The sequence below is a fragment of the Capricornis sumatraensis genome, chromosome 2 (genome assembly GCF_032405125.1).
Source record: "Capricornis sumatraensis isolate serow.1 chromosome 2, serow.2, whole genome shotgun sequence".
Classification (NCBI taxonomy): domain Eukaryota; kingdom Metazoa; phylum Chordata; class Mammalia; order Artiodactyla; family Bovidae; genus Capricornis; species Capricornis sumatraensis.
In genome coordinates, this window is record NC_091070.1 from 116524136 (window position 1) to 116549464 (window position 25329).

The 25329-nt window shown below is 37.0% G+C and overlaps 1 protein-coding gene across 2 annotated transcripts in view; it reads left to right on the top strand.

The window, feature by feature from the left end:
- The window catches only part of ASH1L (ASH1 like histone lysine methyltransferase), a 179339-nt gene that overhangs the window by 12885 nt on the left and 141125 nt on the right, over positions 1-25329 (top strand). For both annotated transcript variants that reach the window (XM_068963887.1, XM_068963888.1), the window contains exon 2: positions 19138-23701. In XM_068963887.1, the coding sequence (XP_068819988.1) occupies positions 19138-23701 (4564 nt within the window). The remainder of the gene's footprint in view (positions 1-19137; positions 23702-25329) is intronic.

The following is a 25329-nucleotide window of genomic DNA, read 5'->3' on the forward strand; positions in this document are numbered from 1 at the left end:
AGCATAAATACTGCCACCAAAAATACTGCCCTTAATATACAGCTTGGGGATAAGAGAATGTGTTTGCCTATCCCTAAGATAGTGCTTATTCATGTAACTTTCATAAGTGAACTACTCATAAATATTTTCTTTCATTTACTTATAGTATGTACATATTAAAACTTATTAGGTTCTATTGTGATTAATACAGTCAGTAGGTCATTAATTTTAAGAAGTTAGTATTATTGGTAGTAGTGCTTGCAACTGTGGCTGTTTCATGAATTTCCTGGTAAGGCACAACTTTGGTAACTACTCTTCTAATAGGTCAAACAAAAACTTTCCTTTGTTTTGTCACAACACAGAGAGGTGAGCTAAGTTATCTATGTTATCTCCATTTAAAAACAACTCCCCACATTAGGCTCTTAGTTTAAGAAAATATTTTTAGTAGTCAAATACCTTTTAATGCATCTGACATATCTTAGTGACTCACCCACTGAAAGGTGGTACCAGATTCTTATCAACCAAGGGCTCTTGTGCCCAGGCAGCAAGTCAAACTCTGGCAGGGGTGTTAGCATCAGAGTAAGAATTTATTTGCAGGGCACCAAGCAAGGAGAATGAGCAGCTCATGAACCTGCTTCTGGTTGTTTGGTGCTAAGGTAACAGGGGGATGTTTCGGGAATGCCCACCATCTGGTTATAATCAGCCTGGGGTCTGTGTGCTTGTGCCCAGCATGTAGTCACCCTCTTCCACCTGGGTAGGAGTCTTAGTTTCTACAGAACACTCACAGATATACACCAGATTGTTATTCATGTCCCTCAGGAGAAACCTTGAGATCCCTGTGACACTACTGCCCTAATGGTTAACTGCTTGAGCCTACTGTTTGGAGCTCCTTGAAGGCCTAGAAGATTGTTTTGTTTTGTTCTGCTTTTTGAAGTATCGGGAACACAGAGGTGCTTTTGTACCCAGGAACTCTCCACAGGGTCCTGGTTGGTCTCAGTATCCTCTTTTCTTTGATACTCCTCAGTCCTGAGGGTAACAGGGGCAGGACAAGAAAGGAAATAAAGCTTTGGATAAAGATGTTAGTCATAAACCCTATATGAAGTTGGTTTTAGGGAGAGTTTGTCTCCAGACGAATCCCAGGTGAAACTTTTATTCTTACTGCTATCTGGTTTATGTTTACCCAGTGCTTTTTTTTTAATACCAATTTTTTTTGTGTTTAAGCTCCTTAGTTGTTATCAGTGAGTTCAAGACTTGCTAAATAGAAGACCATCACATTCTTCTTACTTGTAACTTGTGAGCTGAGTGCCATCTATGAGTGTAGTCTTTCTCATATCAACTTATGGGAAGGTTCAGAACACAAGTCCACATTATCCCCCTGTTACTTTTCCATTGCCATGTTCTTTTTGTAAAGGTTATTCAAGCAGGAATACCTGATGGTATATAGGTATCTCCAGGTTCTGGGTTGAATGGAATTCTGTTTTACCTTCATACTGATTGTTTGCTTTGAAAGCTGCTAGAGCTAGAATTACTTTGTAGCAGAGAAGAGAATGGTTGGCATAGATCCCAGCTTCTCCAGGGCAGAGGCTAGTATGCAAATTTCCCCAGATCTTCACATTTCAATAAAGCTTTCTTTTCTCCCTTTAACACACAGAAAACAGACTGTTAAGGGGGCAGTCTTAGATCTGCCAAGATCTGCTCTAAGCCTTGAAGACAAAATAAGGTCGGTGCCACTCTTTTCCCAAAATACCATCAATTGTAGATGCTCCCATAAATGGAGGGGAAAAGCAGATCCTTTCTATTGCACAGTGCAGCCTCTGCTATAAATGTACCAAGAAGATTAAAACTACCATAATTAGTTTCCTCAGGCTCAGCTTCAGTTTGTGCTTTCATTTTGTAGTTGCAACTTCTCTAAATCAGCGTTGCTTTTGGCTGATTGAGCAGTTTACTTTCTTTTAAAGTGTAGCATGTTAGGGATATCTGCTTGAGTATGTATTGTAGTTTGTTTTAATGGAGTACGTAATAAGATATGCTAAATGTGAAAAATATTTCTCATTTCATTGTTGATTTTGCTAATGGAAAAAGTCATTATTGAAACAAATTGGTAGAAGGCATAACTTGCTTAGTCCCAGAGAATTAAGCCCAAATATCATCATGCTGACTCACTAATTCACATACTGCTTTTTATGGTTGTCTGTTCATATCTTTATTTCATTTTAGTGACTGTATATCATGCCAGAGGTGTTTACATACAGACTGCTCCATAAGTACACGTTGCTAGTAAATTCTGAGGTACAGCTGCTTAGAAGTGCAGATTTTTGGATTACATCAGAATTAATGGTCCTGTATGATGAGATAACAAACCTGGAGCTTTTATGAAACTTCATGAATAGGGACAAAAGGTTGAATACATGATGGAAAAAATGTATATTTTTTTCCTTTGACCTCATTTAGGGAATCTAAACCACTGAAGGCATTTTTCTAAATTGTTCTTCTTTGCCAATTAGTTACATAGGGATTTATGGGGAGAAATCTTGAGAGAAAGTATAGATTAATTTATACGTGTGCTGTGGTAGTGATTTTACACTTCAGAAATAAACTGGGTATAAAGAATCTAAAGACTTTTCCTCTACTGTTAATACCTAAGAAAGATTGGTGTCTTATGTTTGTTGCTTAAGTTATATTCAATAGCAGGAAGAGCCTCTCCATATCATTATTAATATTCATTTATTATAGTATTCTCTGAAGGAATTAAACTTCCTCTAGTAATATATGTTGGTTGACTCTTTAATGGGGTCAATATAGTATAAAAAAAATGAGCAGGTGCAGCCACCTAATTAATGGTTATGTAATTTAAGAAAAACCCATAGTGGTCTGCTTTTGAAAAGAAAAACTTGTGTGATTTTATATTAAAATACTTGATATAATTATCTGTATGTTAAATTTTCTTTAATTTTTTTTTGAGACTTTTCCCCCAACCCCCATTCTCGGATGTTCTGGTTCTCTCTTTGATTGTATGTCACAAACTGAACCTTTGCACATTTATTGAAGATGTTTTCTGAATATTTTCATAAGTGGACTTAAGATTCTTCCCTTACAGTTCTTATTTTTAACATAATTTTGCAAGTAATTTACATTCCAAACAGTCACTTGGGAAAAACTGCCCGTAAACATTTTTCTTTGCCTTTTTTAATGGTTGTCCTAGAGTTTGCAATATACATTTACAACTAATTTAATTAACCTTGAAGTAACACTGTTTTGCTTTACAGATACCTTGTAATAATAAAATAGCACAAATTCCTCCTTCCTTTCCTTGTCTCTTGTATCATTACAGTCATTCATTTCATTGTAAATAAAGATACACATTCACATCATCATACTTTATTGAATGCATTGTTGCTATTATTATTTTAAATAAGCTTATCTGTTAGATTAGATAAAAATAAGAAAACTAAGGAATTCACTGGTGGTCCTATGATCAGGATCCTGCACTTCCACTGCAGGGAACACATCCCTGATAGGGGAACTAAGATTCCCCCATTCCTCTCAGTGCCGCTAAAAAAAAAAGAAGAATAAGAAAAATAAAAGTTTTTATTTTACCTTCACTTCTTCTCTAGTGGTCTTTTATTCTTTATATAGATTCAAGTTTCTGACCTATTAGCATTTTCCTTCTCTCTAAAGAACTTCATTTAATTTGCAAGACATGTCTACTGAAAACAAATTCCCTCAAATTTCTGTCAGGGAAAGTCTGTTTCTTCTTCATTTTTAAAGAATAATTTCACAGGTTACAGAATTCCAGCTGTTTTTTTTTTTTTTTCCCTTCTAACCCTTTCAATATTTTACTCCACTCTCTTCTTGCTTGCACAGTGTCTGAGGAGAAGTTGGATATAATTTTTATTTTTGCTCATCTGTAGTTAAGAGGACAGTTTTTTATATTTTGGTTAGCCTGTACCTCTAGATTGTAAACTGAGACTTCCCTGGCGGGTCAGTGGTTAAGAAACCACCCTGCAGTAGAGGGGACATGGCTTCAGTCCTTGGCTGGGGAACTAAGAACGCACATGCTGCAGAGCAACTGGAGAGCCTACAACCTCTGGAACCTGAGTGCCACAACTGGAGAATCTGTGCGAAGCAATGGAAGATCCTGCCTGACACAGTGAAGACCCCTCATGCTGCAGCTAAGACCCAATGCAGACAAATATTTAAAACAAAAAACCCAAATACTTCTGGGTGCCCCCTCCCCTCTTAGGTAGAACAGGATGGCTAGAGTGGACTAGAGTTGGGTATTTCCTCCCACCAGATTGATTAGGCTTTTGATAAATCCCAGCAGGTTAAGCAGGTTAAGTTTCTCCTGAGGGCAGACCTTGTTAGAAACAGAATGATCTGGCATATTTCAAAATGGTTCCTTTCCCCCTCTGCAGGAATTAAGAGGGAATTTTTCTCGTTGTGCCAACCTAGTGGAGATCCAGAAGATAAAACTCATAAAAGTTTGTGGGAATCACAGTAATTGAGTTCTCCTGGAGTTTTCAACTGTCAAACTAGTCTACATTGAGCTTCAGCAGTTTATCACTTTAGAGTTGAGGTTTCCCTACCCTAGCACTCAGTCGTTCCACCAGGGTTTCTGCTCTGGTAAATGATTCCCCAGCAGTCACTTCAGTTTTGGGGCCTGTAGTTTACTCTCTGACCTCGTGTCTATTATGGATATAATTGTTTATTCTTTCCATTTAACTTTTCACCTGTTGTTAGGATAGAATGTTAACCTCCATACTTCTCCATAAATCTTTTTTTTAAACCCTATTCAATTTTTTAAAATATCTATATTTCCTTTATTTATTTAAGCTGCTCCAGGTCTTAGTTGTGGCATGTGGGGTCTAGTTCCCTGACCAGGGATCAAACCTGGACCCCCTACATTAAGAACACAGGGTCTTATCCACTGGACTACCAGGGAAAAGTGAAAGTCGCTCAGTTGTTTCTGATTCTTTGCTACCCCGTGGACTATACAGTCCATGGAATTCTTGAGGCCAGAATACTGGAATGAGTAGCCGTTCTCTCCTCCAGGGGCTCTTGACACCCCAGGGATTGAACCCAGGTCCCACACATTGCTGGATTCTTTACCAGCTGAGCACAAGGGAAGCCCAAGAATACTGGAGTGGGTAGCCTAGCCCTTCTCCAGTGGATCTTCCCCACCCAGGAATCAAACTGAGATCTCCTGCATTGCAGGCAGGTTCTTTATCAACCGAGCTATCAGGGAAGCCCAGACTACCCGGGAAGTCCCTTGATCAACAAACATTGTAATAGGAGTGTGTATGCATGCGTGTTCAGTTGATTCAGTCATGTCTAACGCTTTGCGACCACATGGACTGTATCCCACCAGGGTCCTGTGTCCATGGGATTCTCCAAGCAGAATACTGGAGTGGGTTTTTGTGCCCTCCTCCAGGGGATCTTCCTGGCCTGGGCAGTGAACCTGTATCTCCTGCATTGAAGGCAGATTCTTCACCCACTGAGCCACCTGGAAAGCCCAGAAGTGTGTATAATTGGTTTGTAAGAAGATAAAATTGTGAATTTCCATTTATATCTCAGCTTTTGTTACAAGCAGAGTAGTTTCAAAATCTGTCATGTACTAGGATGATAGGAGGATCTTTCTGGCACATATCATGTAAAAAATGAATATATAAACTACTAAGGCACATTACTGTTTTAGTAGATTCCAGTAAGCTACTTTGAATAACTTTCTGTGTTGATATTGTTATCTATAGAGTGTAACTTTAAAGCTTTCCTTTGTTCAAGTGCTCTTTTTTTTAACATGTAATAACGCTATCCTTTCCTGTTTCATTAAGTACATGACAAGTTAATTTCAGAATCTCTTAGTATAGTAAGAATGATGAAAATAGCCTACTGTATTTCTGTTGACAGAGTAGTTCTGTAACTGAAATTCTGTGCTGTAATTCTCTAAACACACAACTTGAGGATTTGAACAAAACATCCTATTTTTGGTTCCAAAATCTTAAGTTATGAGCACATAACCTTCACTATGTTTGTTTGTTGTCAGTACCAATTAAATAATAATATAAACTATCTTTTCCTTTTTTTTTGACATCCCCGTGAAGTCCCCTGAACCACCAGAGAAGTCCCAGTTTATAATCTATAGAATTTTGTACAAATTTTTTTTGAGATTCTGTTGTTATGGTTTGTGCATTGCAGATATCTTTCATTCAATAATCAAAACAGAATTTTAATTTTGTCATCCTGTGCTGTCAAGTATGTATGTCTGATGTGTGAGATACAGAAGTAGCATATTTAATTATGTCATTAACATTTTGCTCTGAGCAGAGTGAGATTTTAGGAACAAGTTTTTCAAGAAAATGTTTTCTCAAAAGGAATTGAGCAAATCTCTAAAAATTTTTTGTCGTCAACTTAGAGGTTATCGGCAATTTGTAGAAGTACTTCAGAAAGCTTATTCAAATATGAGTGAGTGAGTGAAGTTGCTCAGTTTTGTCCGACTCTTTCGACCCCATGGACTGTAGGAGCCTACCAGGCTCCTCCATCCATGGGATTCTCCAGGCAGGAGTACTGGAGTGGGTTGCCATTTCCTTCTCCAGAGGATCTTCCTGACCCAGGGATTGAACCCATGTCTCCCACATTGTAGGCAGACGCTTTACCGTCTGAGCCACCAGGGAAGTCAGATATTAGGACTCATGAATCTTCTCCATAAATACAATTTTTTTAAGGTTAAAAAAAATATTTATTGGCTGCACTGGGTCTTCTTCACTGCAGCATGCAGGGTCTTTAATTGCAGCATGCAGGATTTTTTTTCTAGTTGAGGCATATGGGATAGTTCCCTGACTGGTGATGGAACCCAGGCCCCTGCGTTGCCAACCACCAGTGAAATCCCCATAAAGACATTGTAAGGCCTTTTTTTTTTTTTTAATGGAATGAGAATAACCCTTGTTTTAGATATTTTGTTCTCTAACATTTTCTTCTTTTTTATACTATTTACTATGTCCAGATTAAAGTTGAATTATAATGAATAAAGGTGACTTATTTTGGAGTTTCTCTCATGAAATTTTGAGCTAAATAAACATTTTTCTTTAATTAATTTTCACACAATGTCAAGAGTTCCCAAAGAGGAATTTTCTTGAAAGATTCAAGGATTGCTAAGAGTTAAATATTTCACTTAAAGGCTAGTAGTAATATATTTAATGTTGTTTAGCTTAGTGTACTAAAATTTTAGGAAGATTAGAATTATGACATAAATGCAATTCTTATTCTCTTATATGATTATTTAAGTATTAATTCATGATCTTTTATTTATTTATTTATTGACTAAACCATGTGGCATATGGGATCTTAGCTCCTGGACCAAAGATCAGCCCCATGCCCCCTACAGTGCTGGAAGAGTGAAGTCTTAACCCCTGGAACACCAGGGAAGTCCCCATGATATCTTTTAAAAGGAGATAGTTTAAATTATTTTTATAATTTTTTTCATGTCTCCCTGTTTGTAGGTTACCCTTTAATTAGATTCTGTGAATATATTTATAGAGGTCTCATTTATTTTTCTTAATTCTCTTGTACTTCTTGGCAGTCACTCATAATAATGGCAAAATATGAAATCCCTGATTTAAAAAACACATACACTTTCTTTTACTAGTGATTTTGAACGTTTTTTTCTTGTTCTACTAATCAGTTCTCTTTGAATTGTCTTTCCATATATTTGCTTGTGTTTTATTTTGAGATATTGGAGGATTTTTTTATTTTTTAAACTACATCTGAGTCTTTTCCTTCATATATATATCTTGTTATTAATGCCTTTCTCCCAGAAAGATTACCTCAAGATAGAGAAGAACTAAAAGTTTACCTACAATTTATTCTAAGCCCCTTCAAGGTGGGAAGTTGGGACTGGAATTCTTCAAGGTCTGTACCCTCAGTGACCCAGCTCTTAAGAAGGGCTCAGAATTGGAAATGAAAAAACAAGAAAGTTATTGATCATGAAAAGCAACATGAGGTAGACACAACTAACAGCAGGATTAAATTTTGCAGGAACTTCAAATAATATATTTGTTGAATAAAGAATATAAAGTAAGTTTATTTGAAAAGATTAAAGACTTAAAGAAGAATAAGCCAGGCAGATTTTCAAAAAGCAGCCAATGTCCTATATTTTCTAGATATGAAAAACTGTATTTTCTTGATGAAAAATGCATTCATTGACATTTAAAACTCAGTGAATAATTTAAGCATCTAATTTAGACAGCTGTGGAGAGAATAGTAAACCAGAAAATAACATTGAGAAAACACCACTGTGGGCTTCTGAAATGGCTCAGTGGTAAAGAATCCGCCTACCAAGCAGGGGACACAGATTTGATCCCTGGGTTGGAAAGATCCCCTAGAGAAGGAAATGGTAACCCAGTATTCTTACCTGGGAGATCCCATGTACAGAAGAGCCTGATGGACTCCAGCTACGATTCATGGGGTTGCAGAGTCAGACACAACTTAGCAAGTAAACAACCACCATCAGTCACCTCATGAAAAGGATGAAGGGTGAAACAACAGTACACGAGCTTGGGAAACAGAAACAAACAGAAGAAGAAAAATATCAGTTGTGTAAAAGTGAAAATAGAAGCATCACATGTGAAACAGTGAGAAAGGAAGAATAAGATGGAAATGAGCAAGATTCAAAAGGTTGGGAGTGTGATATATATGAAAAAAAGAAATACAATATATGCATAACTGATATCTTTAAAGAAGAAGGCAGAAATTTTAAACTTATCAGTAGAGCAAAGAACCTCTTTGTGAACCAGGTGAAAGGATCGAATTACCTCCTGAGGATAAAATTCAAGATGTTCTCAAACATCAAAATCCAGAACCAAAGAACAGTGGGACAAAATCCATAATGTCCTCAAACTGGACAGTTTCATCTATACCAAAATGATAATGACAGACATTTTTGAAAACCTCATTCTTCAGGAAATTTTAGAAAGCAACCTTCAGTCTTTTTGTTAGCCACAAAGGAATGTAACATTCTTAGTTGCTCAGTTGTGTCCAAGTCTTTGCGACCCCATGGACTGTAGTCTGCCAGGTTCTTCTGTCCATGGAGATTCTCCAGGCAAGAATATTGCAGTGGGTTGCCATGCCCTCCTCCAGGGAATCTTCCCAACCCAGGGATTGAACCGAGGTCTTCCACATTGCAGATAAATTCTTTACCAGCTGAGTCACCAGGGAAGCACAAACAATGTAGAAATGAGAGAGAAAATGAAAGTCATTTAAGTATATACTGATCTCTTCATTTAATATAGTAGGAGTCAGTGTCAGTTGTTAAAACTGATACTGTAAAAAGCTGGTGTAGTAAAAAAATTATATATGTATGTCTAATTGAATAATGAGGCAGCAACGGGAAGAGAATGCTGATTTAATCACTGCTAATAATGTCAGCAAATATTGAAGGCTAAGTATACTATAAGTTACTCTTTTATACTTCTCTGGAGCACAAGTATACATGTCTCAGACTTTTTAATGGAACAGAAAAATAAGCACATTATGTGCCGTTTAAACAAAATGTCAGTCTATGAAAGGTCAGAGTAAAAAATACAGTATAACTAATTCACTTTATAGAAACTAACACAGCATTGTAAATCAGCTGTACTCCTATAAAGAATTTTTTTAAAAGTAACAGTATATGATAGTGTGCTATTAGTCTATCAAGGTTGTCATAACAAAATATCACAGGCCAAGTAGTTTAAAATCATTAATTTATTTTATCATTTACTGTCTGTTAGTTTCTGATGAAGGCTTTTTTCCTGGCTTCACTGTGTCCTCCCATGGCCAAGTGCAGGTGTCTGCAACCTTCAGGCCACAGACCTGTTACCTCCTGTCTCATTGGCAGCATTAGATTAGAAATAAAGCGCACAAAAAACGGAATGCGTAGGAATCATCCAGAAATCATCCCCCCACCCCCCGCCTCCGCCCCTGACTCCTGGTCCGTGGAAAAACTGTCTTCCTTAAAATTGGTCCCTGGTGCCAGAATGGTTGCGGACCACTGGCCAAGTGCAACGAAAGAGATATCTGGGCTCTATTGCTTGTAAAAGGGTATCATTTTTATTGGATTAGAGCCCCAACTTTATGACCTCATTTAACCTTAAGTAAGGTCCTCCTTAAAGGCCCTATCTCTAAGTTCAGTCACATGAGCATCAGGACTGTGACATTTGAATTCAGGGTTATACAATTCAGTCTATAACAGATGGACACTCCCAAAAATTGAACATGTGGTAAACTACCACAGGAAGTAAAGAATAATATCTTCTAATGATAATGCAGAAAAACTAGTAAAACCAGATAGTGAAAAATTTTATGGTCTCGAACTTACTAGATCTCAGAATTTCAAGAAAATTAACAAAATAACTTTCTTAAATTTTTTATTTATTTTATGTTTTTATTAATATTTTACTTATGTGTTTTTGGCTGTGCTACACAGGCTTTTCTCTCCTTGGGGCAAGTGGGGGCTCTTCAGTTGTAGTGTGCAGGCTCCTTGTTGCCGTGGCTTCTCTTGTTGCAGAGCATAGGCTTTAGGGCGCTTGGGCTTCGGTGGCTTCGGCTCCTTGGCTCTAGAGCACAGGCTCAGTAGTTGTGGCACCTGGGCTTAGTTGCTTCGTGGCATGTGGAATCTTCCTGGAGCAGGGATCAAACCCCTCCTGCTTGTGTCAGGCAGACTCTCTACCACTGAGCCACCAGGGAAGTCCAACAAAATAACTTAATTTTCACGGAAAGCTGTAGTTAAAGGAGCAATACCTTTAAATATTGAAAGAAAATAATAAAAATAAATGGAATAAATCATCCCACTCTATAGTTACCAAGAGAACAGAATCATCCTAAGAAAAGAAGACTGTTTGAGAAACCTGAAGGCATAAGTGAACTAGTAGATGAAGGCAGTAACTATCCAAATGGTGGTTCCTTTGGGAGGAAATTAAACATACTTAGTAAGTCTAACCCAGAAATAAAGAAAAATTAGGGAAAACAATATATAAAACATGTAGTGGTAAAAGTCTTAATAATTCCAGATACAGTAGAAATTAAAACTGTAAAAAATATATCCGCTTAATTATATATGCAAGTAAGTGTGAAAAGGAAAAGTGATCTTTGGAAAAAAAGATACCTGAGTTCAGAAATCAGAACATGTTAACTAACCAATCACCATAAATATAATAGAGAAGACCCTCAAAAGGCTACTACCCTTGTTAAAAAATGCTGGTCTTAGATGACTTTGGTTTAATTCTATAAAATCTTTAGGAAAAGATAGTTTCAAAATTAAGTTAAACATTTCAGAGCATAAAAAAGGGAGGAATGTGAGCATAAAATTAATCCTAAAGATTGTCAAGGCCGGGAGCTGACTGTGGCTCAGATCATGAACTCCTTATTACAAAATTGAGACTTAAATTGAAGAAAGTAGGGAAAACCGCTAGTCCATTCAGGTATGACCTAAATCAAATCCCTCAACGATTATACAGTGGAAGTGACAAATAGATTCAAAGGATTAGATCTGATAGACAGAGTGCCTGAAGAACTATGGAGGGAGGTTTGTAACACTGTACAGGAGGCTGTGATCAAAACCAGCCCCAAGAAAAAGAAATGCAATAAGGCAAAATGGTTGTCTGAGGAGGCCTTACAAATAGCGGAAAAGAGAAGAGAAGCGAAAGGCAAAGGAGAAAAGGAAAGATATACTCATCTGAATGCAGAGTTCAAAGAAGAACAAGGATAGATAAGCCTTCCTGAGTGATCAATGGCGAGAAACGGAGGAAACCAATAGAATGGGGAAGACTGGAGATCTCTTTAAGAAAGTTAGCAATACCAAGGGAACATTTCATGCAAGGGTCCACGATAAAGGACAGAAACGGTAAGGACCTAACAGAAGCAGAAGATATTATGAAGAGGTGGCAAGAATACATAGAAGAACTATACAAAAAAGATCTTAATGATCCAGATAACCATGATGGTGTGATCACTCAACTAGAGCCAGGCATCCTGGAGTGTGAAGTCAAGTGGGGAAGGAAGCAACTCTGACTAAGGTAGTGGAAGTGATGAAATTTTAGCTGAGCTATTTCAAAATAATCCTAAAAGCTGATGCTGTTAAAGTGCTGCACTCAATATGCCAGCAAATTTGGAAAAACTCAGCAGGGGCCACAGAACTGGAAAAGGTCAGTTTTCATTCCAGGCCCCAAAAAAGGGCAAAGCCAAAGAATGTTCAAACTACTGCACAATTGCACTCATTTCACATGCTAACTAGCAAGGTAATGCTCAAAGTCTTTCAAGCTAGGCTTCAACAGTATGTGAACCGAGAACTTCCAGATGTATAGGCTGGATTTAGAAAAGGCAGAGGAACCAGAGATCATATTACCAACATCCATTGGATCATGGAAAAAGCAAGAGAATTCCAAAAAAGCATCTACTTCTGCTTCATTGACTACGCCAAAGCCTTTGACCATGTGGATCACAACAAACTGTGGAATATTCTTAAAAGACATAGGAATACCAGACCACCTTATTCTGTCTCCTGCGAAACCCGTATGCAGGTCAGGAAACAACAGTTCAGACCTTACATGGAACAACTGGTTTAATATTGCAGATTCTTTCCAACCTTAGTCTTTCATCTTCTTTTATCCTCTGATTTTCTCCATAGCACATTTCACTATCTGATATTCTCAGTGTTTTACCTTTTTATTGCCTCTTGCCATTCTCATGCATTATAATGAAATTTCTGTGTTGAAGGGAAATTTTTCGTTGCTGTTATTCCTAGCATTTAAACAGAAGGTACTTTAAAACTATTTGTTGAAAAAATGAATTACTGATGAAGCAAGAGTTCAAGATTATAAAGTAGATAAAATCAGTAGTGTTTTTGAATACCATCAGTTTAGAGTTAAAAAATGTAATAAAAAATGTATTCACAGAAATAACATTGTTTATAAAATATTCAGAAATAAATGTGAGAGCAAGTGTTTAGGAGCTGTACAAATAAAATTATCGATATCTAGTAACACCAATAAGCTTGACTAAATAGATAAATTTACTTTAGTTATTGTAGAGCCAAAGTTAATGTTGAGATATCTTTTTTCCTATTTTAATATATAAAATTAATGCTACTTGGAGTTTTTCAATATTTTATATTAACTTCAAGGTCATCTAGAAGTATACATATGCAGAAATAACCAGGAAGACTTATGAAAATATTCTAGAAAGTAATGGTTATGGCTGTACAATTCTGTGAATATACCAAAAACTTGCATTTGTGCTCAGAAAGGGTAAGTTTTACGTTATGTGAATTATATCTTAATAATGTTATAAATAACCAAGGAATTCCTATAGGATTACAAAAAGTCAAATATTTTTTTAAGTATTAAAACATATTGTAAAGTTATAGTAGCAACATATTATTGTATTAATGGCTCAGCAATAAACATTAATGTGAAAGTGAAGTCACTCAGTCGTGTCTGACTCTTTGCAACCCCATGGGCTATAGCCTACTAGGATCCTCCGTCCATGGGATTTTCCAGGTAAGAGTACTGAAGTGAGTTGCCATTTCCTTCTCCAGAACATAAATGTAAAAGAAGCAAAATCGAGAGCTTAGACCTAACTATAAATAACAATATGTGATAAATGTATTTTAAGCCAGTGAATGTGAAATGAGAAATGGAAAAACTGTTAGAACATTAGACAAAACCTTTTCAGGTAAAAGTTGTTTCCCTACCATAGATTATGTTTTAAAAATCCAAAATAGATAAGTAATTTAAAAGTAAGAATGAGACCATAAAAACATTCATTGAAAATGTGGTGAAGATTGTCATCAGTAGGAGGATGTGATTGTTTCAGTTATGCTATGAAAACCAAACTATAAAGCTAAAGAGACTATTTTATCCAGTACAATGGTTAAGAGCTTGAGCTCTGAAATCAGACTATGTTTAAAGCATATTTTAATCACTTAATGATTAAGTGACTTTGGTCAGGTGACCTAGTTTCTAAACTATATTCCCTTGTTTAAAAGTAAATAAATTTAATGAGGATAATTACATTAACCACATCATACGGTGGTTGTTTGGATCAAACGACAGATTGTGTGGTGCTACAGTTTTTCATGTTTTTGAATGCATTGAACTTCTTTTTCAGAAAAATAATAGGAAGTAGAAAGACAGCCAGTAACTGAGAGAGAAATGTGCAACATCAGAGAAACAACTACTATTTCAAGAATATTAAAGGCTCTTCTAAATGTGCTGTGCTTAGTTGCTCAGTCATGTCCAACTCTCTGTGACCCCAAGGACTGCAGCCCACCAGGCTCCTCTGTCCATGGGATTCTCCAGGCAAAAATACTGGAGTGGGTTACCATTTTCTTCTCCAGCTCTTCTAAATAAGAAATTATACACTCCACAGTTTAGAAAAATGACATAGGTCAGGACCTTCAACAGCTATTACACTGCTGAAAAAATATACAAGGACTGCAAAATCACATACCAAAAAATGTCTTGTTCAGAATACCAGGCAGTAAGTGAAATGTAAATAGAAGTGCCTCAAAAGTGTATCTTAAACAGGTTGTGAAACCTTAAACACTGATAATGGGAGTAAAAAATATTTTCTTTACATTTAGCACATTGACATTTCACAAAAAGAAAACTCACATAGCTTAATGTGAAAATATTACAAGCCATATAAGAATACAAACCAAAAGTAGGAAAAAAAAAAAAGGAACGAGTCAGTAGATGAGTGTAGGCCTCACAACCAAAGAGGTGGAAATATTGAAACCATCTGAAAGATTTTGAAATGGTTTTTGGGCAAAAAGATAACCATTTGATAAAAACAGGACAATAAGAAGTGGATTTGAAATGAACCAAATAGTAATTACTGTAATGACATTTGAAATGAAAACTCAGTGAGTTTATTGGAACAGTAAATGAGAGAATATTGTTTTCTGGAGATAGATATAACCAAATCACCCAATTGTCAAGGTTTGGGAACATTAAGATTGACATGAATACTGTTAGTCTGAGGTTTAATTTCAGAATTGTCAGAAGCAAGGTTGTTAGTTGTTACTGCTTCTGCCATAGAGAGTATCGTAAGTCATAAGATATTATCCTGGGTTACAGATGTAGTGTTTATAATACTCTGAATTTTTATAATGAACTTTTTTCCATTAAAAAATCTTGATACAGAGCTGTCCTATTTTTATAATTATTGTATATATCTTTTGCTATGACACCTAGACAGCATATTAAAAAGCAGAGACATTACTTTGCCGACAAAGCCCATCTAGTCAAAGCTATGGTTTTTCCAGTAGTCTTGTATAGATGTGAGAGATGGACCATAAAGAAGGCTGAGCACCAAAGAATTGATGCTTTTGAACTGTGGTGTTGGAGAAGACTCTTGAGAGTCCCTTGGACTGCAAGGAGATCCAAACAGTCCATTCTAAAGGAAATCAGTTCTGAATATTCATTGGAGGGACTGATGCTGAAGCTCCCAATACTTTGGCCACCTGATGTGAAGAGCGGACTCATTAGAATAGACCCTGATGCTGGGAAAGATTGAAGGCAGGAGGAGAAGGGGACAACACAGGACAAAATGGTTGGATGACATCACCAGCTCAATGGACATGAGTTTGAGCAAGCTCTGGTAGGTGGTGAAGGACAGGGAAGCCTGGTGTGCTGCAGTCCATGGGGTTGCAGAGTTGGAGACAACTGAACAACTGAACAGCAACAACAGATACACGCTTCGACCAAGCAGTTCCACTTTTAGAAGTTAATCTGAAGGAAATAATTGGATGAATAGGCAGAGATTTATATAATTAGATGTTCATCATCATATTACTTACAATAACAAATAGGCAAGGGACTTTCCTGGTAGTCTAGTGGTTGAGAATCTGCTTGCCGATGCAACAGACAAAGGTTCTTTCCCTCATCTGGAAAGATTCCCCCATGCTGTGTAGCAGCTAAGCCCTTGTGCCACAACTGTTGAGCCAGTGTATCGCCTGCGAGCCACAACTGCTGAGCCTGAGCTCCTAAAGCCTGTGCTCCACAGCAAGAGAACTGACCTCAGTGAGAAGCCTGTACACTGCAGTAAAGAGTAGGCCTTGCTTACTGCAACTAGAGAGTGCCCACATGAAGCAACGAAGACCCAGTGCAGCCATAAATAAGTAAATCTTTTTTGGGGGAAAAAAGTGTTAGGAAAAGAATTTAAATTAATAAATAGCCAAAAATTGTTTTAAAAGTAGCCAGTGTGTTTGATTTTATTAATTTTGAGCTATTATGAAACCATTAAATTGATTGACCGACTCTTGATTGATTTGCATAAAAAGGCGTCTTCCTTGTATTATTCCAGTGGGATATGAAACCACAATCATTTTTGGTCCCATTTTTAAGAAAGAATGTACATGTGTTTATTTTAGTATGTCATGAAGTATCTGAAATGTGAAACTGTTTATCTATGGATGATAGTACTCATACTTTCTCTTTTCTAGTGAGAATACTTTTGTTTTGTTTTCAAGTTGAAAAAAATATGCTGGAAATGATGTTTTGATACAGTATCCTTTTCATTGGAAAATAATATACTCTTAAAATTGATACCTCTTACCTATAGTTGTCATTTTAAGAGATTCTTAGAATTGTAAGAGAGTAGTACCACCAGTACCAAATGTAGTTTTCAACATATTATTCTTTTTCACTCAGTTTATTCAGTGTCAGTATTTGGAAGAAAAAACTCTTTGAAACCAAATTATCTGTGTTTTCTGTTTTATTTTTATTTTTCCCTTCTTTAGTCATAGACCATTTACTAATAGTTACTGTGGAATACTAAATAGTTTAGGATGATTTTAATTAATCTGAGACATTTATTCTTCACAAAGGTGAAAAACCAGATTTCAATATAGTCTTTTAGCAGTTTACGGGGACCAGATTTTTTTACTTTTCTTTTAGACAGAATTTTAAAAATATCTTGTTGAAGTGTAACATAAATATTAGTGTAACAACTCAGTGAATTTTCACAAATTCAGCCACCCCTTGTAACCAATATTCAGTTTAACAAAACTTTACCAGCACCCACTAAGATCTTATGCTTCTTTCTCATTACTACCCCACAGGAAGGGTAATCATTTTCCTAACTTTCATTATCATAATTAGTTGTACCTCTTTGTGAACTTAATATTCAGTATAAATAGAGTTATACAGTACATAGTTTTATTCTTATTCTGTATCCTTTCAGTCTTGTTTGTGAACATTATCTATGCTATGGTACATAGTCATAGTTTGTTCATAACAGATTTTTAAAGGTAAGTTATAACATTTTCAGATATAAATATATTTTAAAATACTTAGTAAAGCCTTTTGTTTAAGCTGTTAATTTTTAAGTTTTGAAAAGTAACTGTAAAAGTACAAAATGGGAATATTGTTTTTTTAATAAGATGGAAATAAAATGTGCTTCTTTAATTATAAGCTTAATATAATTCAGTTATATATGAGACTGTCAACAAAGCCCGTTTCCTTTTGGACAAAATTATGAAAGTCCAGTCCAAAACAAGAGATAGTTCTCTTAATTCTGAATCAGTCAAATATTGGTCATATTTTGTTTCTTCCCTCATAGATTACTATTTTCATTACATTTTAGTTTATTCTTCCATTTTTAACCAGATATGTACATATTAATATAGCCATATTCCTTTATCCCTGTCTTATACAGAAGGTATTGTTATAACAACTGTTGAAATTGTTGTTTTTCCCTTTAATAATACATATTCTAGATCATTCCATAGTGGTGTATCGATATTTCTTTTTTTCCCCCAGTTGTTTGACACTCCATTGTATAATATATTTTGATTTATTTAGCCAGTCCCCTATAGGTAATTATTTACATTTATTTTCAGATTTTGCTATTAAAATAGTGTTACATGTTTAGCCTTTTGCAAACATTAGATTTTTGCCAGTGTGTCTTCTGACCTAAAAGTGGGCAAAGGAGTTAATGCATGTGTGGTACTTTTCTAGCTATTGCCAATTTCTATTTTGTAGGGATTATACCATTTTATATACAGCACTTTTCCATGTATGCGTGGATTTAGTTTTTAATTTTCTATCCTGGTCCATTGGATCTTTTGTCTTTTTGTGCACTATACTATTTTTGTGATAGAGGCTTTAAAAGTTAACATTTGATACAGTTATCCCGTTCTTTTTAGATTTTGCTAGTATTCTTGCTTTTATATTTTTCCTAATGAATGTTAGTAACTTTTCTTATTCCTGAGAGACTCTTGTTGGTGTTTTTATGAGGATCATATTAAATCTATAAATTTGCTTAGGGAAAATTGTCATCTTTATGTCTTCCTATCCACACGCACAGTATGTCTTTACCTTTGTTCAAGTCTTTCATTTGTCAGTTATACCTCAATTCTAAAAAAATCTTGCTGAAACATGAAGAACATAATCTTTGTCATCCAAAAGTAAAGCATACTGTTGTGTGAAATGATAAATTCATTTGTAAAGTATATAGTGAGGATTCATGACTTTTATAGCAGTTTATATTATGACTTAAAAGTTGCTTCCAGTTCTTAAGATTTTATATAAAAACACATTCTAAAGAAAATATGAATATATTGTCTTTTCTTCTCATATGAAGAGAAAACTTGACTGTTTGTTCAAGATTATAATAAAGAATGTGTTAAAGGAGTAAAAGTTAAGTCAGAGATTGACCTGTATTGGTTTGAAATAATTTAAATCAATTAAAGGGATAAGCAGTGAACCATTGTTTTGAATGAGGACCATGGGATATTGTAGCTAACAATATTTATCTTTTCAAAAATTAATTAATATGGTAATGTATATTTAGTCCATCTGAAGTTAGGTGAAAGTAGACTGTGAATTTGCCTTTTTAAAATAATGTAAAAAAATATCAGGGATATTTCTGGTAGTATATATGTTCATTCATGTGGTTGAAAGTCAAGAAAGACTGCATCTTAATAGCCTCTGATACAGTAGTAGGGGAACTAACCTACTGTGATATTAGTGTAACATTAGTTAAGTAGGTTTTTTTTTTTTTTAAAAGCACTACTGCCTATCTTATATCTGATATGTGATCATCTAGTTATATTGTAATGCTAAAATAAAATGGTATATAAGGTTTACTCTCTCTGAAACCCTTTTCTTATTCAAATTTTAGGATCCTTCAAAGTTGTACAAGAAATCAGGTGATGTTGCAGCCATTGAATGCCAGTCTGAAGAAACCATCCATCTTCATTCACAGGGAGAAAACAATCCTTTGTCTAAGAAGCTTTCTCCAGTACACTCAGAAATGACAGATTACATTAATGCAACATCATCTACTCTTGTTGGTAGCCGGGATCCTGATTTAAAGGACAGGGCATTACTTAATGGAGGAACAAGCGTAACGGAAAAGTTGGCACAGCTCATTGCAACTTGTCCTCCCTCCAAGTCTTCCAAGACAAAACCGAAGAAGTTAGGAACTGGCACTCCTGCAGGACTGGTTAGCAAGGATTTGATCAGGAAAGCAGGTGTTGGCTCTGTAGCTGGAATAATACATAAAGACTTAATAAAAAAACCAACTATCAGCACAGCGGTTGGGTTGGTAACTAAAGATCCTGGGAAAAAGCCAGTGTTTAATGCAGCAGTAGGATTGGTCAATAAGGACTCCATGAAAAAACTAGGAACTGGCACTACAGCGGTATTCATTAATAAAGACTTAGGCAAAAAGCCGGGGGCTATCACTACAGTAGGACTGCTGAGCAAAGATGCAGGAAAGAAGCTAGGAATTGGCATTGTTCCAGGTTTAGTGAATAAGGAACCTGGGAAGAAACTAGGACTCGGCACTGTGGTTGGACTAGTTAATAAAGACTTGGGAAAGAAATTGGGTTCAACTGTTGGCCTAGTAGCCAAGGACTGTGCAAAGAAGATTGTAGCAAATTCAACAATGGGATTAGTTAATAAGGACATTGGAAAGAAACTAGTGAGTTGTCCTATGACAGGATTGGTCAATAAAGATGCCATAAACCTTAAAGCGGAAGCACTGCTCCCCACTCAGGAACCACTTAAGGCTTCTTGTAGTACAAACATCATTAGTCACGAAAGTCAGGAACTTTCTGAATCCCTGAAAGACAGTGCCACCAGCAAAACTTTTGAGAAGAATGTCACACGGCAGAGTAAAGAAAGCATATTGGAAAAGTTCTCAGTTCGAAAGGAAATCATTAATTTGGAGAAAGAAATGTTTAATGAAGGAACATGTATTCAGCAAGACAGTTTCTCATCCAGTGAAAGGGGGTCTTATGAAACCTCAAAGCATGAAAAGCAACCTCCTGTATATTGCACTTCTCCAGACTTTCAAATGGGAGTTGCTTCTGATGCATCTACAGCAAAATCCCCTTTTAGCGCAGTAGGAGAAAGCAATCTCCCTTCCCCATCACCTACTGTATCTGTTAATCCTTTAACCAGAAGTCCCCCTGAAACTTCTTCACAGATGACTCCTAATCCATTACTTTTAAGTCCTACCACAGAGCTAATGGAAGAAATTTCTGAATCTGTTGGAAAGAACCAATTTACTTCTGAAAGTACACATTTGAACATTGGTCATAGGTCTTTGGGTCATAGCATGAATATTGAATGTAAAGGGATTGATAAAGAGCTAAATGATTCTAAAACTACACATATAGATATTTCAAGAATAAACTCTTCTCTGGGAAAAAAGCCAAGTTTGACTTCTGAATCCAGTATTCATACAATTACCCCTTCAGTTGTTAACTTCACTAGTTTATTTAGTAACAAGCCCTTTCTAAAACTTGGTGCAGTATCTGCATCTGACAAACACTGCCAAGTTGCTGAAAGCCTAAGCACTACTTTGCAGTCCAAACCCTTAAAAAAAAGAAAAGGAAGAAAACCTCGGTGGACTAAAGTGGTGGCAAGAAGCACATGCCGGTCTCCAAAAGGGCTAGAATTAGAAAGAACAGAGCTTTTTAAAAACGTTACATGTAGTTCACTATCAAATAGTAATTCCGAGCCAGCAAAGTTTATGAAAAACATTGGACCATCTTCATTTGTAGATCATGACTTCCTTAAACGCCGATTGCCAAAGTTGAGCAAATCTACAACTCCTTCTCTTGCTCTCTTAACTGATAGTGAAAAACCATCTCATAAGTCTTTTGCTACTCACAAACTATCCTCCAGTATGTGTGTCTCTAGTGACCTTTTGTCTGATATTTATAAGCCCAAAAGAGGAAGACCTAAGTCTAAGGAGATGCCTCAACTGGAGGGCCCACCTAAAAGGACTTTAAAAATTCCTGCTTCCAAAGTCTTTTCTTTGCAGTCTAAGGAAGAACAAGAACCCCCAATTTTACAGCCAGAAATTGAAATTCCTTCTTTTAAACAAAGTCTGTCTGTGTCTCCTTTTCCAAAAAAGAGAGGCAGACCCAAGAGGCAAATGAGGTCACCAGTCAAGATGAAGCCACCTGTACTATCGGTGGCTCCATTTGTTGCCACTGAAAGTCCAAGCAAGCTTGAATCTGAAAGTGATAACCATAGAAGTAGTAGTGATTTCTTTGAGAGTGAGGATCAACTTCAAGATCCAGATGATCTAGATGACAGTCACAGGCCATCTGTCTGTAGTATGAGTGACCTTGAGATGGAACCAGATAAAAAAATTACCAAGAGAAACAATGGACAATTAATGAAAACAATTATCCGCAAAATAAATAAAATGAAGACTTTAAAGAGAAAGAAACTGTTGAATCAAATTCTTTCAAGCTCTGTAGAATCAACTAATAAAGGGAAAGTGCAATCCAAACTCCATAATACAGTGTCAAGTCTTGCCGCTACATTTGGCTCTAAATTGGGCCAACAGATAAATGTCAGCAAGAAAGGAACCATTTACATAGGAAAGAGGAGAGGTCGAAAACCAAAAACTGTCTTAAATGGCATTCTTTCTGGTAGCCCTACCAGCCTTGCTGTTCTTGAACAAACAGCTCAGCAGGCAGCTGGATCGGCATTAGGACAGATTCTTCCCCCTTTGCTGCCTTCATCTGCTAGTAGTTCTGAGATTCTTCCATCACCTATTTGCTCTCAGTCTTCTGGGACTAGTGGAGGTCAGAGCCCTGTAAGTAGTGATGCAGGCTTTGTTGAACCCAGTTCAGTGCCATATTTGCATTTACACTCCAGACAGGGCAGTATGATTCAGACTCTTGCAATGAAGAAGGCCTCAAAGGGGAGGAGGCGATTATCTCCTCCTACTTTGTTGCCAAATTCTCCTTCACACTTGAGTGAACTCACATCTCTGAAAGAAGCTACTCCTTCGCCTATTAGTGAGTCTCATAGTGATGAGACCATTCCCAGTGATAGTGGAATTGGAACGGATAATAACAGTACATCAGACCGGGCAGAGAAATTTTGTGGGCAAAAAAAGAGGAGGCATTCTTTTGAGCATGTTTCTTTGATTCCCCCTGAAACCTCTACAGTCCTAAGCAGTCTTAAAGAAAAACATAAACATAAATGTAAGCGCAGGAATCATGATTACCTCAGCTATGACAAGATGAAAAGGCAAAAACGAAAACGGAAAAAGAAATACCCCCAACTCCGAAATAGACAGGATCCAGACTTCATTGCAGATCTGGAGGAATTAATAAGTCGCCTAAGTGAAATTCGAATCACTCATCGAAGTCATCATTTTATTCCCCGAGACCTTCTTCCAACTATTTTTCGGATCAACTTTAATAGTTTCTATACACATCCTTCTTTCCCCTTAGACCCTTTGCACTACATTCGAAAACCTGACTTAAAAAAGAAGAGAGGGAGACCCCCTAAGATGAGGGAGGCAATGGCTGAAATGCCTTTTATGCACAGCCTTAGTTTTCCTCTCTCTAGTACTGGATTCTATCCTTCTTACGGCATGCCTTACTCTCCCTCACCCCTTACAGCTGCTCCCATAGGATTAGGTTACTATGGAAGGTATCCCCCCACTCTTTATCCACCTCCTCCATCTCCTTCTTTCACCACTCCACTTCCACCTCCTTCCTATATGCATGCTGGTCATTTACTTCTCAATCCCACCAAATACCATAAGAAAAAGCATAAGTTACTTCGACAGGAGGCCTTTCTTACAACCAGCAGGACTCCCCTTCTTTCCATGAGTACTTACCCTAGCGTCCCTCCTGAGATGGCCTATGGTTGGATGGTTGAGCACAAACACAGGCACCGGCACAAACACAGAGAACATCGTTCTTCTGAGCAGCCGCAGGTTTCCATGGACGCTGGCTCTTCCAGATCCGTCCTAGAATCTTTGAAGCGCTATCGATTTGGAAAGGACACTGTTGGAGAGCGATATAAACATAAGGAAAAGCACCGGTGTCATATGTCCTGCCCTCATCTCTCTCCTTCAAAAAGTTTAATAAACAGAGAAGAACAGTGGGTCCACCGAGAGCCTTCAGAATCTAGTCCATTGGCCTTGGGATTGCAGACACCTTTACAGATTGACTGTTCAGAAAGTTCTCCAAGTTTATCCCTTGGAGGATTCACTCCCAACTCTGATCCAGCCAGCAGTGATGAACACACAAACCTTTTCACAAGTGCAATAGGGAGCTGCAGAGTTTCAAACCCTAACTCCAGTGGCCGGAAGAAATTAACTGACAGCCCTGGACTGTTTTCTGCACAGGACACTTCACTAAATCGGCCTCACAGAAAGGAACCACTGCCTTCCAGTGAAAGGGCAGTACAGACCTTAACAGGTAAGAGGTTTATTTTGTTGCCTGTTGTTTGTGTTAGAGAAATGGTGCATTTTGCCTACTGGTTGCCTGGTACATGTACATGAGCTTTGAATAGCTCTAATGTTTTTTGATTTTGTTTTTATAAATGTATTTTGAAATGTTATCTTCCACTGTTTTGTTTTCAGTAGATGTGAGAAGTAAGATAAGGCATGTCTTTGAGTTAATTTTTAGTTTTGAGAAGAGAGATCATTATCAAAACAAGAGATAATACTCAACTTCTGGAAATCAGGAAAAATTACTTTCTTATGCAAAAAGGCCATTACAGTTTCTTTAGGGAGATACAGCTTTACAATGTTGTGGCTCTCCATTAACAGCTTTGCAGGATTTTTAATATATATACTGTTGTTTGGTTTTTGTGGGTTTTTAAAGTATAATTGATTTATAGTGTTGTGGCTATCTGTTAATAACTTTGCAGGATTTTTAATATATGATAATTCACTTTATAAGTGTTTTTATGTTACACGAAGAATATGTTGTTAAGTCTGTACGTCTCATAATAAAAATCTAAGCATTCAAAACTGTGAATTTTCGGGCATTCCCTGGGATCCAGTGGTTAGGACTCTATGCTTTCACACTGTGGACCCAGGTTCAATCCCTGGTTGGGGAACTAACAAGCCATGCAGTGTGGCCGAAAACAAATAATCAAGTTTGTAAAATTTAACAGAATATTTAGCAGGACTTCATTTTTCAGAGTAGCTTTAGGTATTTTCATAAAAGCTGCTTTAGTTGAATAAAATGACGTGACACAAATTTAGATAATGCATTTGTAATGTCTCAAAAGTTTCTTGAGAATTGGAAAGAATATAGAAAACAAGAAAAAGGAAGCATTGCCTATTTATGTATAAGATATCTCTTAAGTCAGGAGTTCTTTATCAAAGATCTCAAATTTGCCAGCTGATAAATTAACTCTAGAAAGTTCATGAAACCTGTGATGTTGTAAGTAAAATTATGTGTATGTGCTGCTGTGTGTGCTGTGCTTAGTTGCTCAGTCATGTCTTACTCTTTGCAACCCCGTGGACTGTAGCCTGCCAGGCTCCTCTGTCTAGGGGATTCTCCAGGCAAGAATGCTGGAGTGGATAGCCATTCCCTTCTCCAGGGGATCTTCCCAGCCCAGGGATTGAACCCAGGTCTCCTGCATTGCAGGCTATTCTTTACCATCTGAGCCACCAGGGAAGCCCTATGTATATGTATGCTTGTGTGTATTTTTCAGGAAAAAAATCCATGCATTTGATCAGATTCTCCAGGTAAACTCTCTAAGCTTTAATATCTCTTCTATAAAATGGAATTAGTAGGGTTATTATTAGAAGCAGTAAGTGTGATTATAGTGTTTATTAAAATGATTTGCACATAGTAAACACACTGCTGCTGCTGCTGCTGCTGCTAAGTCATTTCAGTTGTGTCCGATTCTGTGCGACCCCATAGACGGCAGCCCACCAGGCTCCCCCGTCCCTGGGATTCTCCAGGCAAGAACACTGGAGTGGGTTGCCATTTCCTTCTCCAATGCATGAAAGTGAACAGTGAAAGTGAAGTCGCTCAGTCGTGTCCGACTCTTCACGACCCCATGGACTGCAGCCCACCAGGCTCCTCCG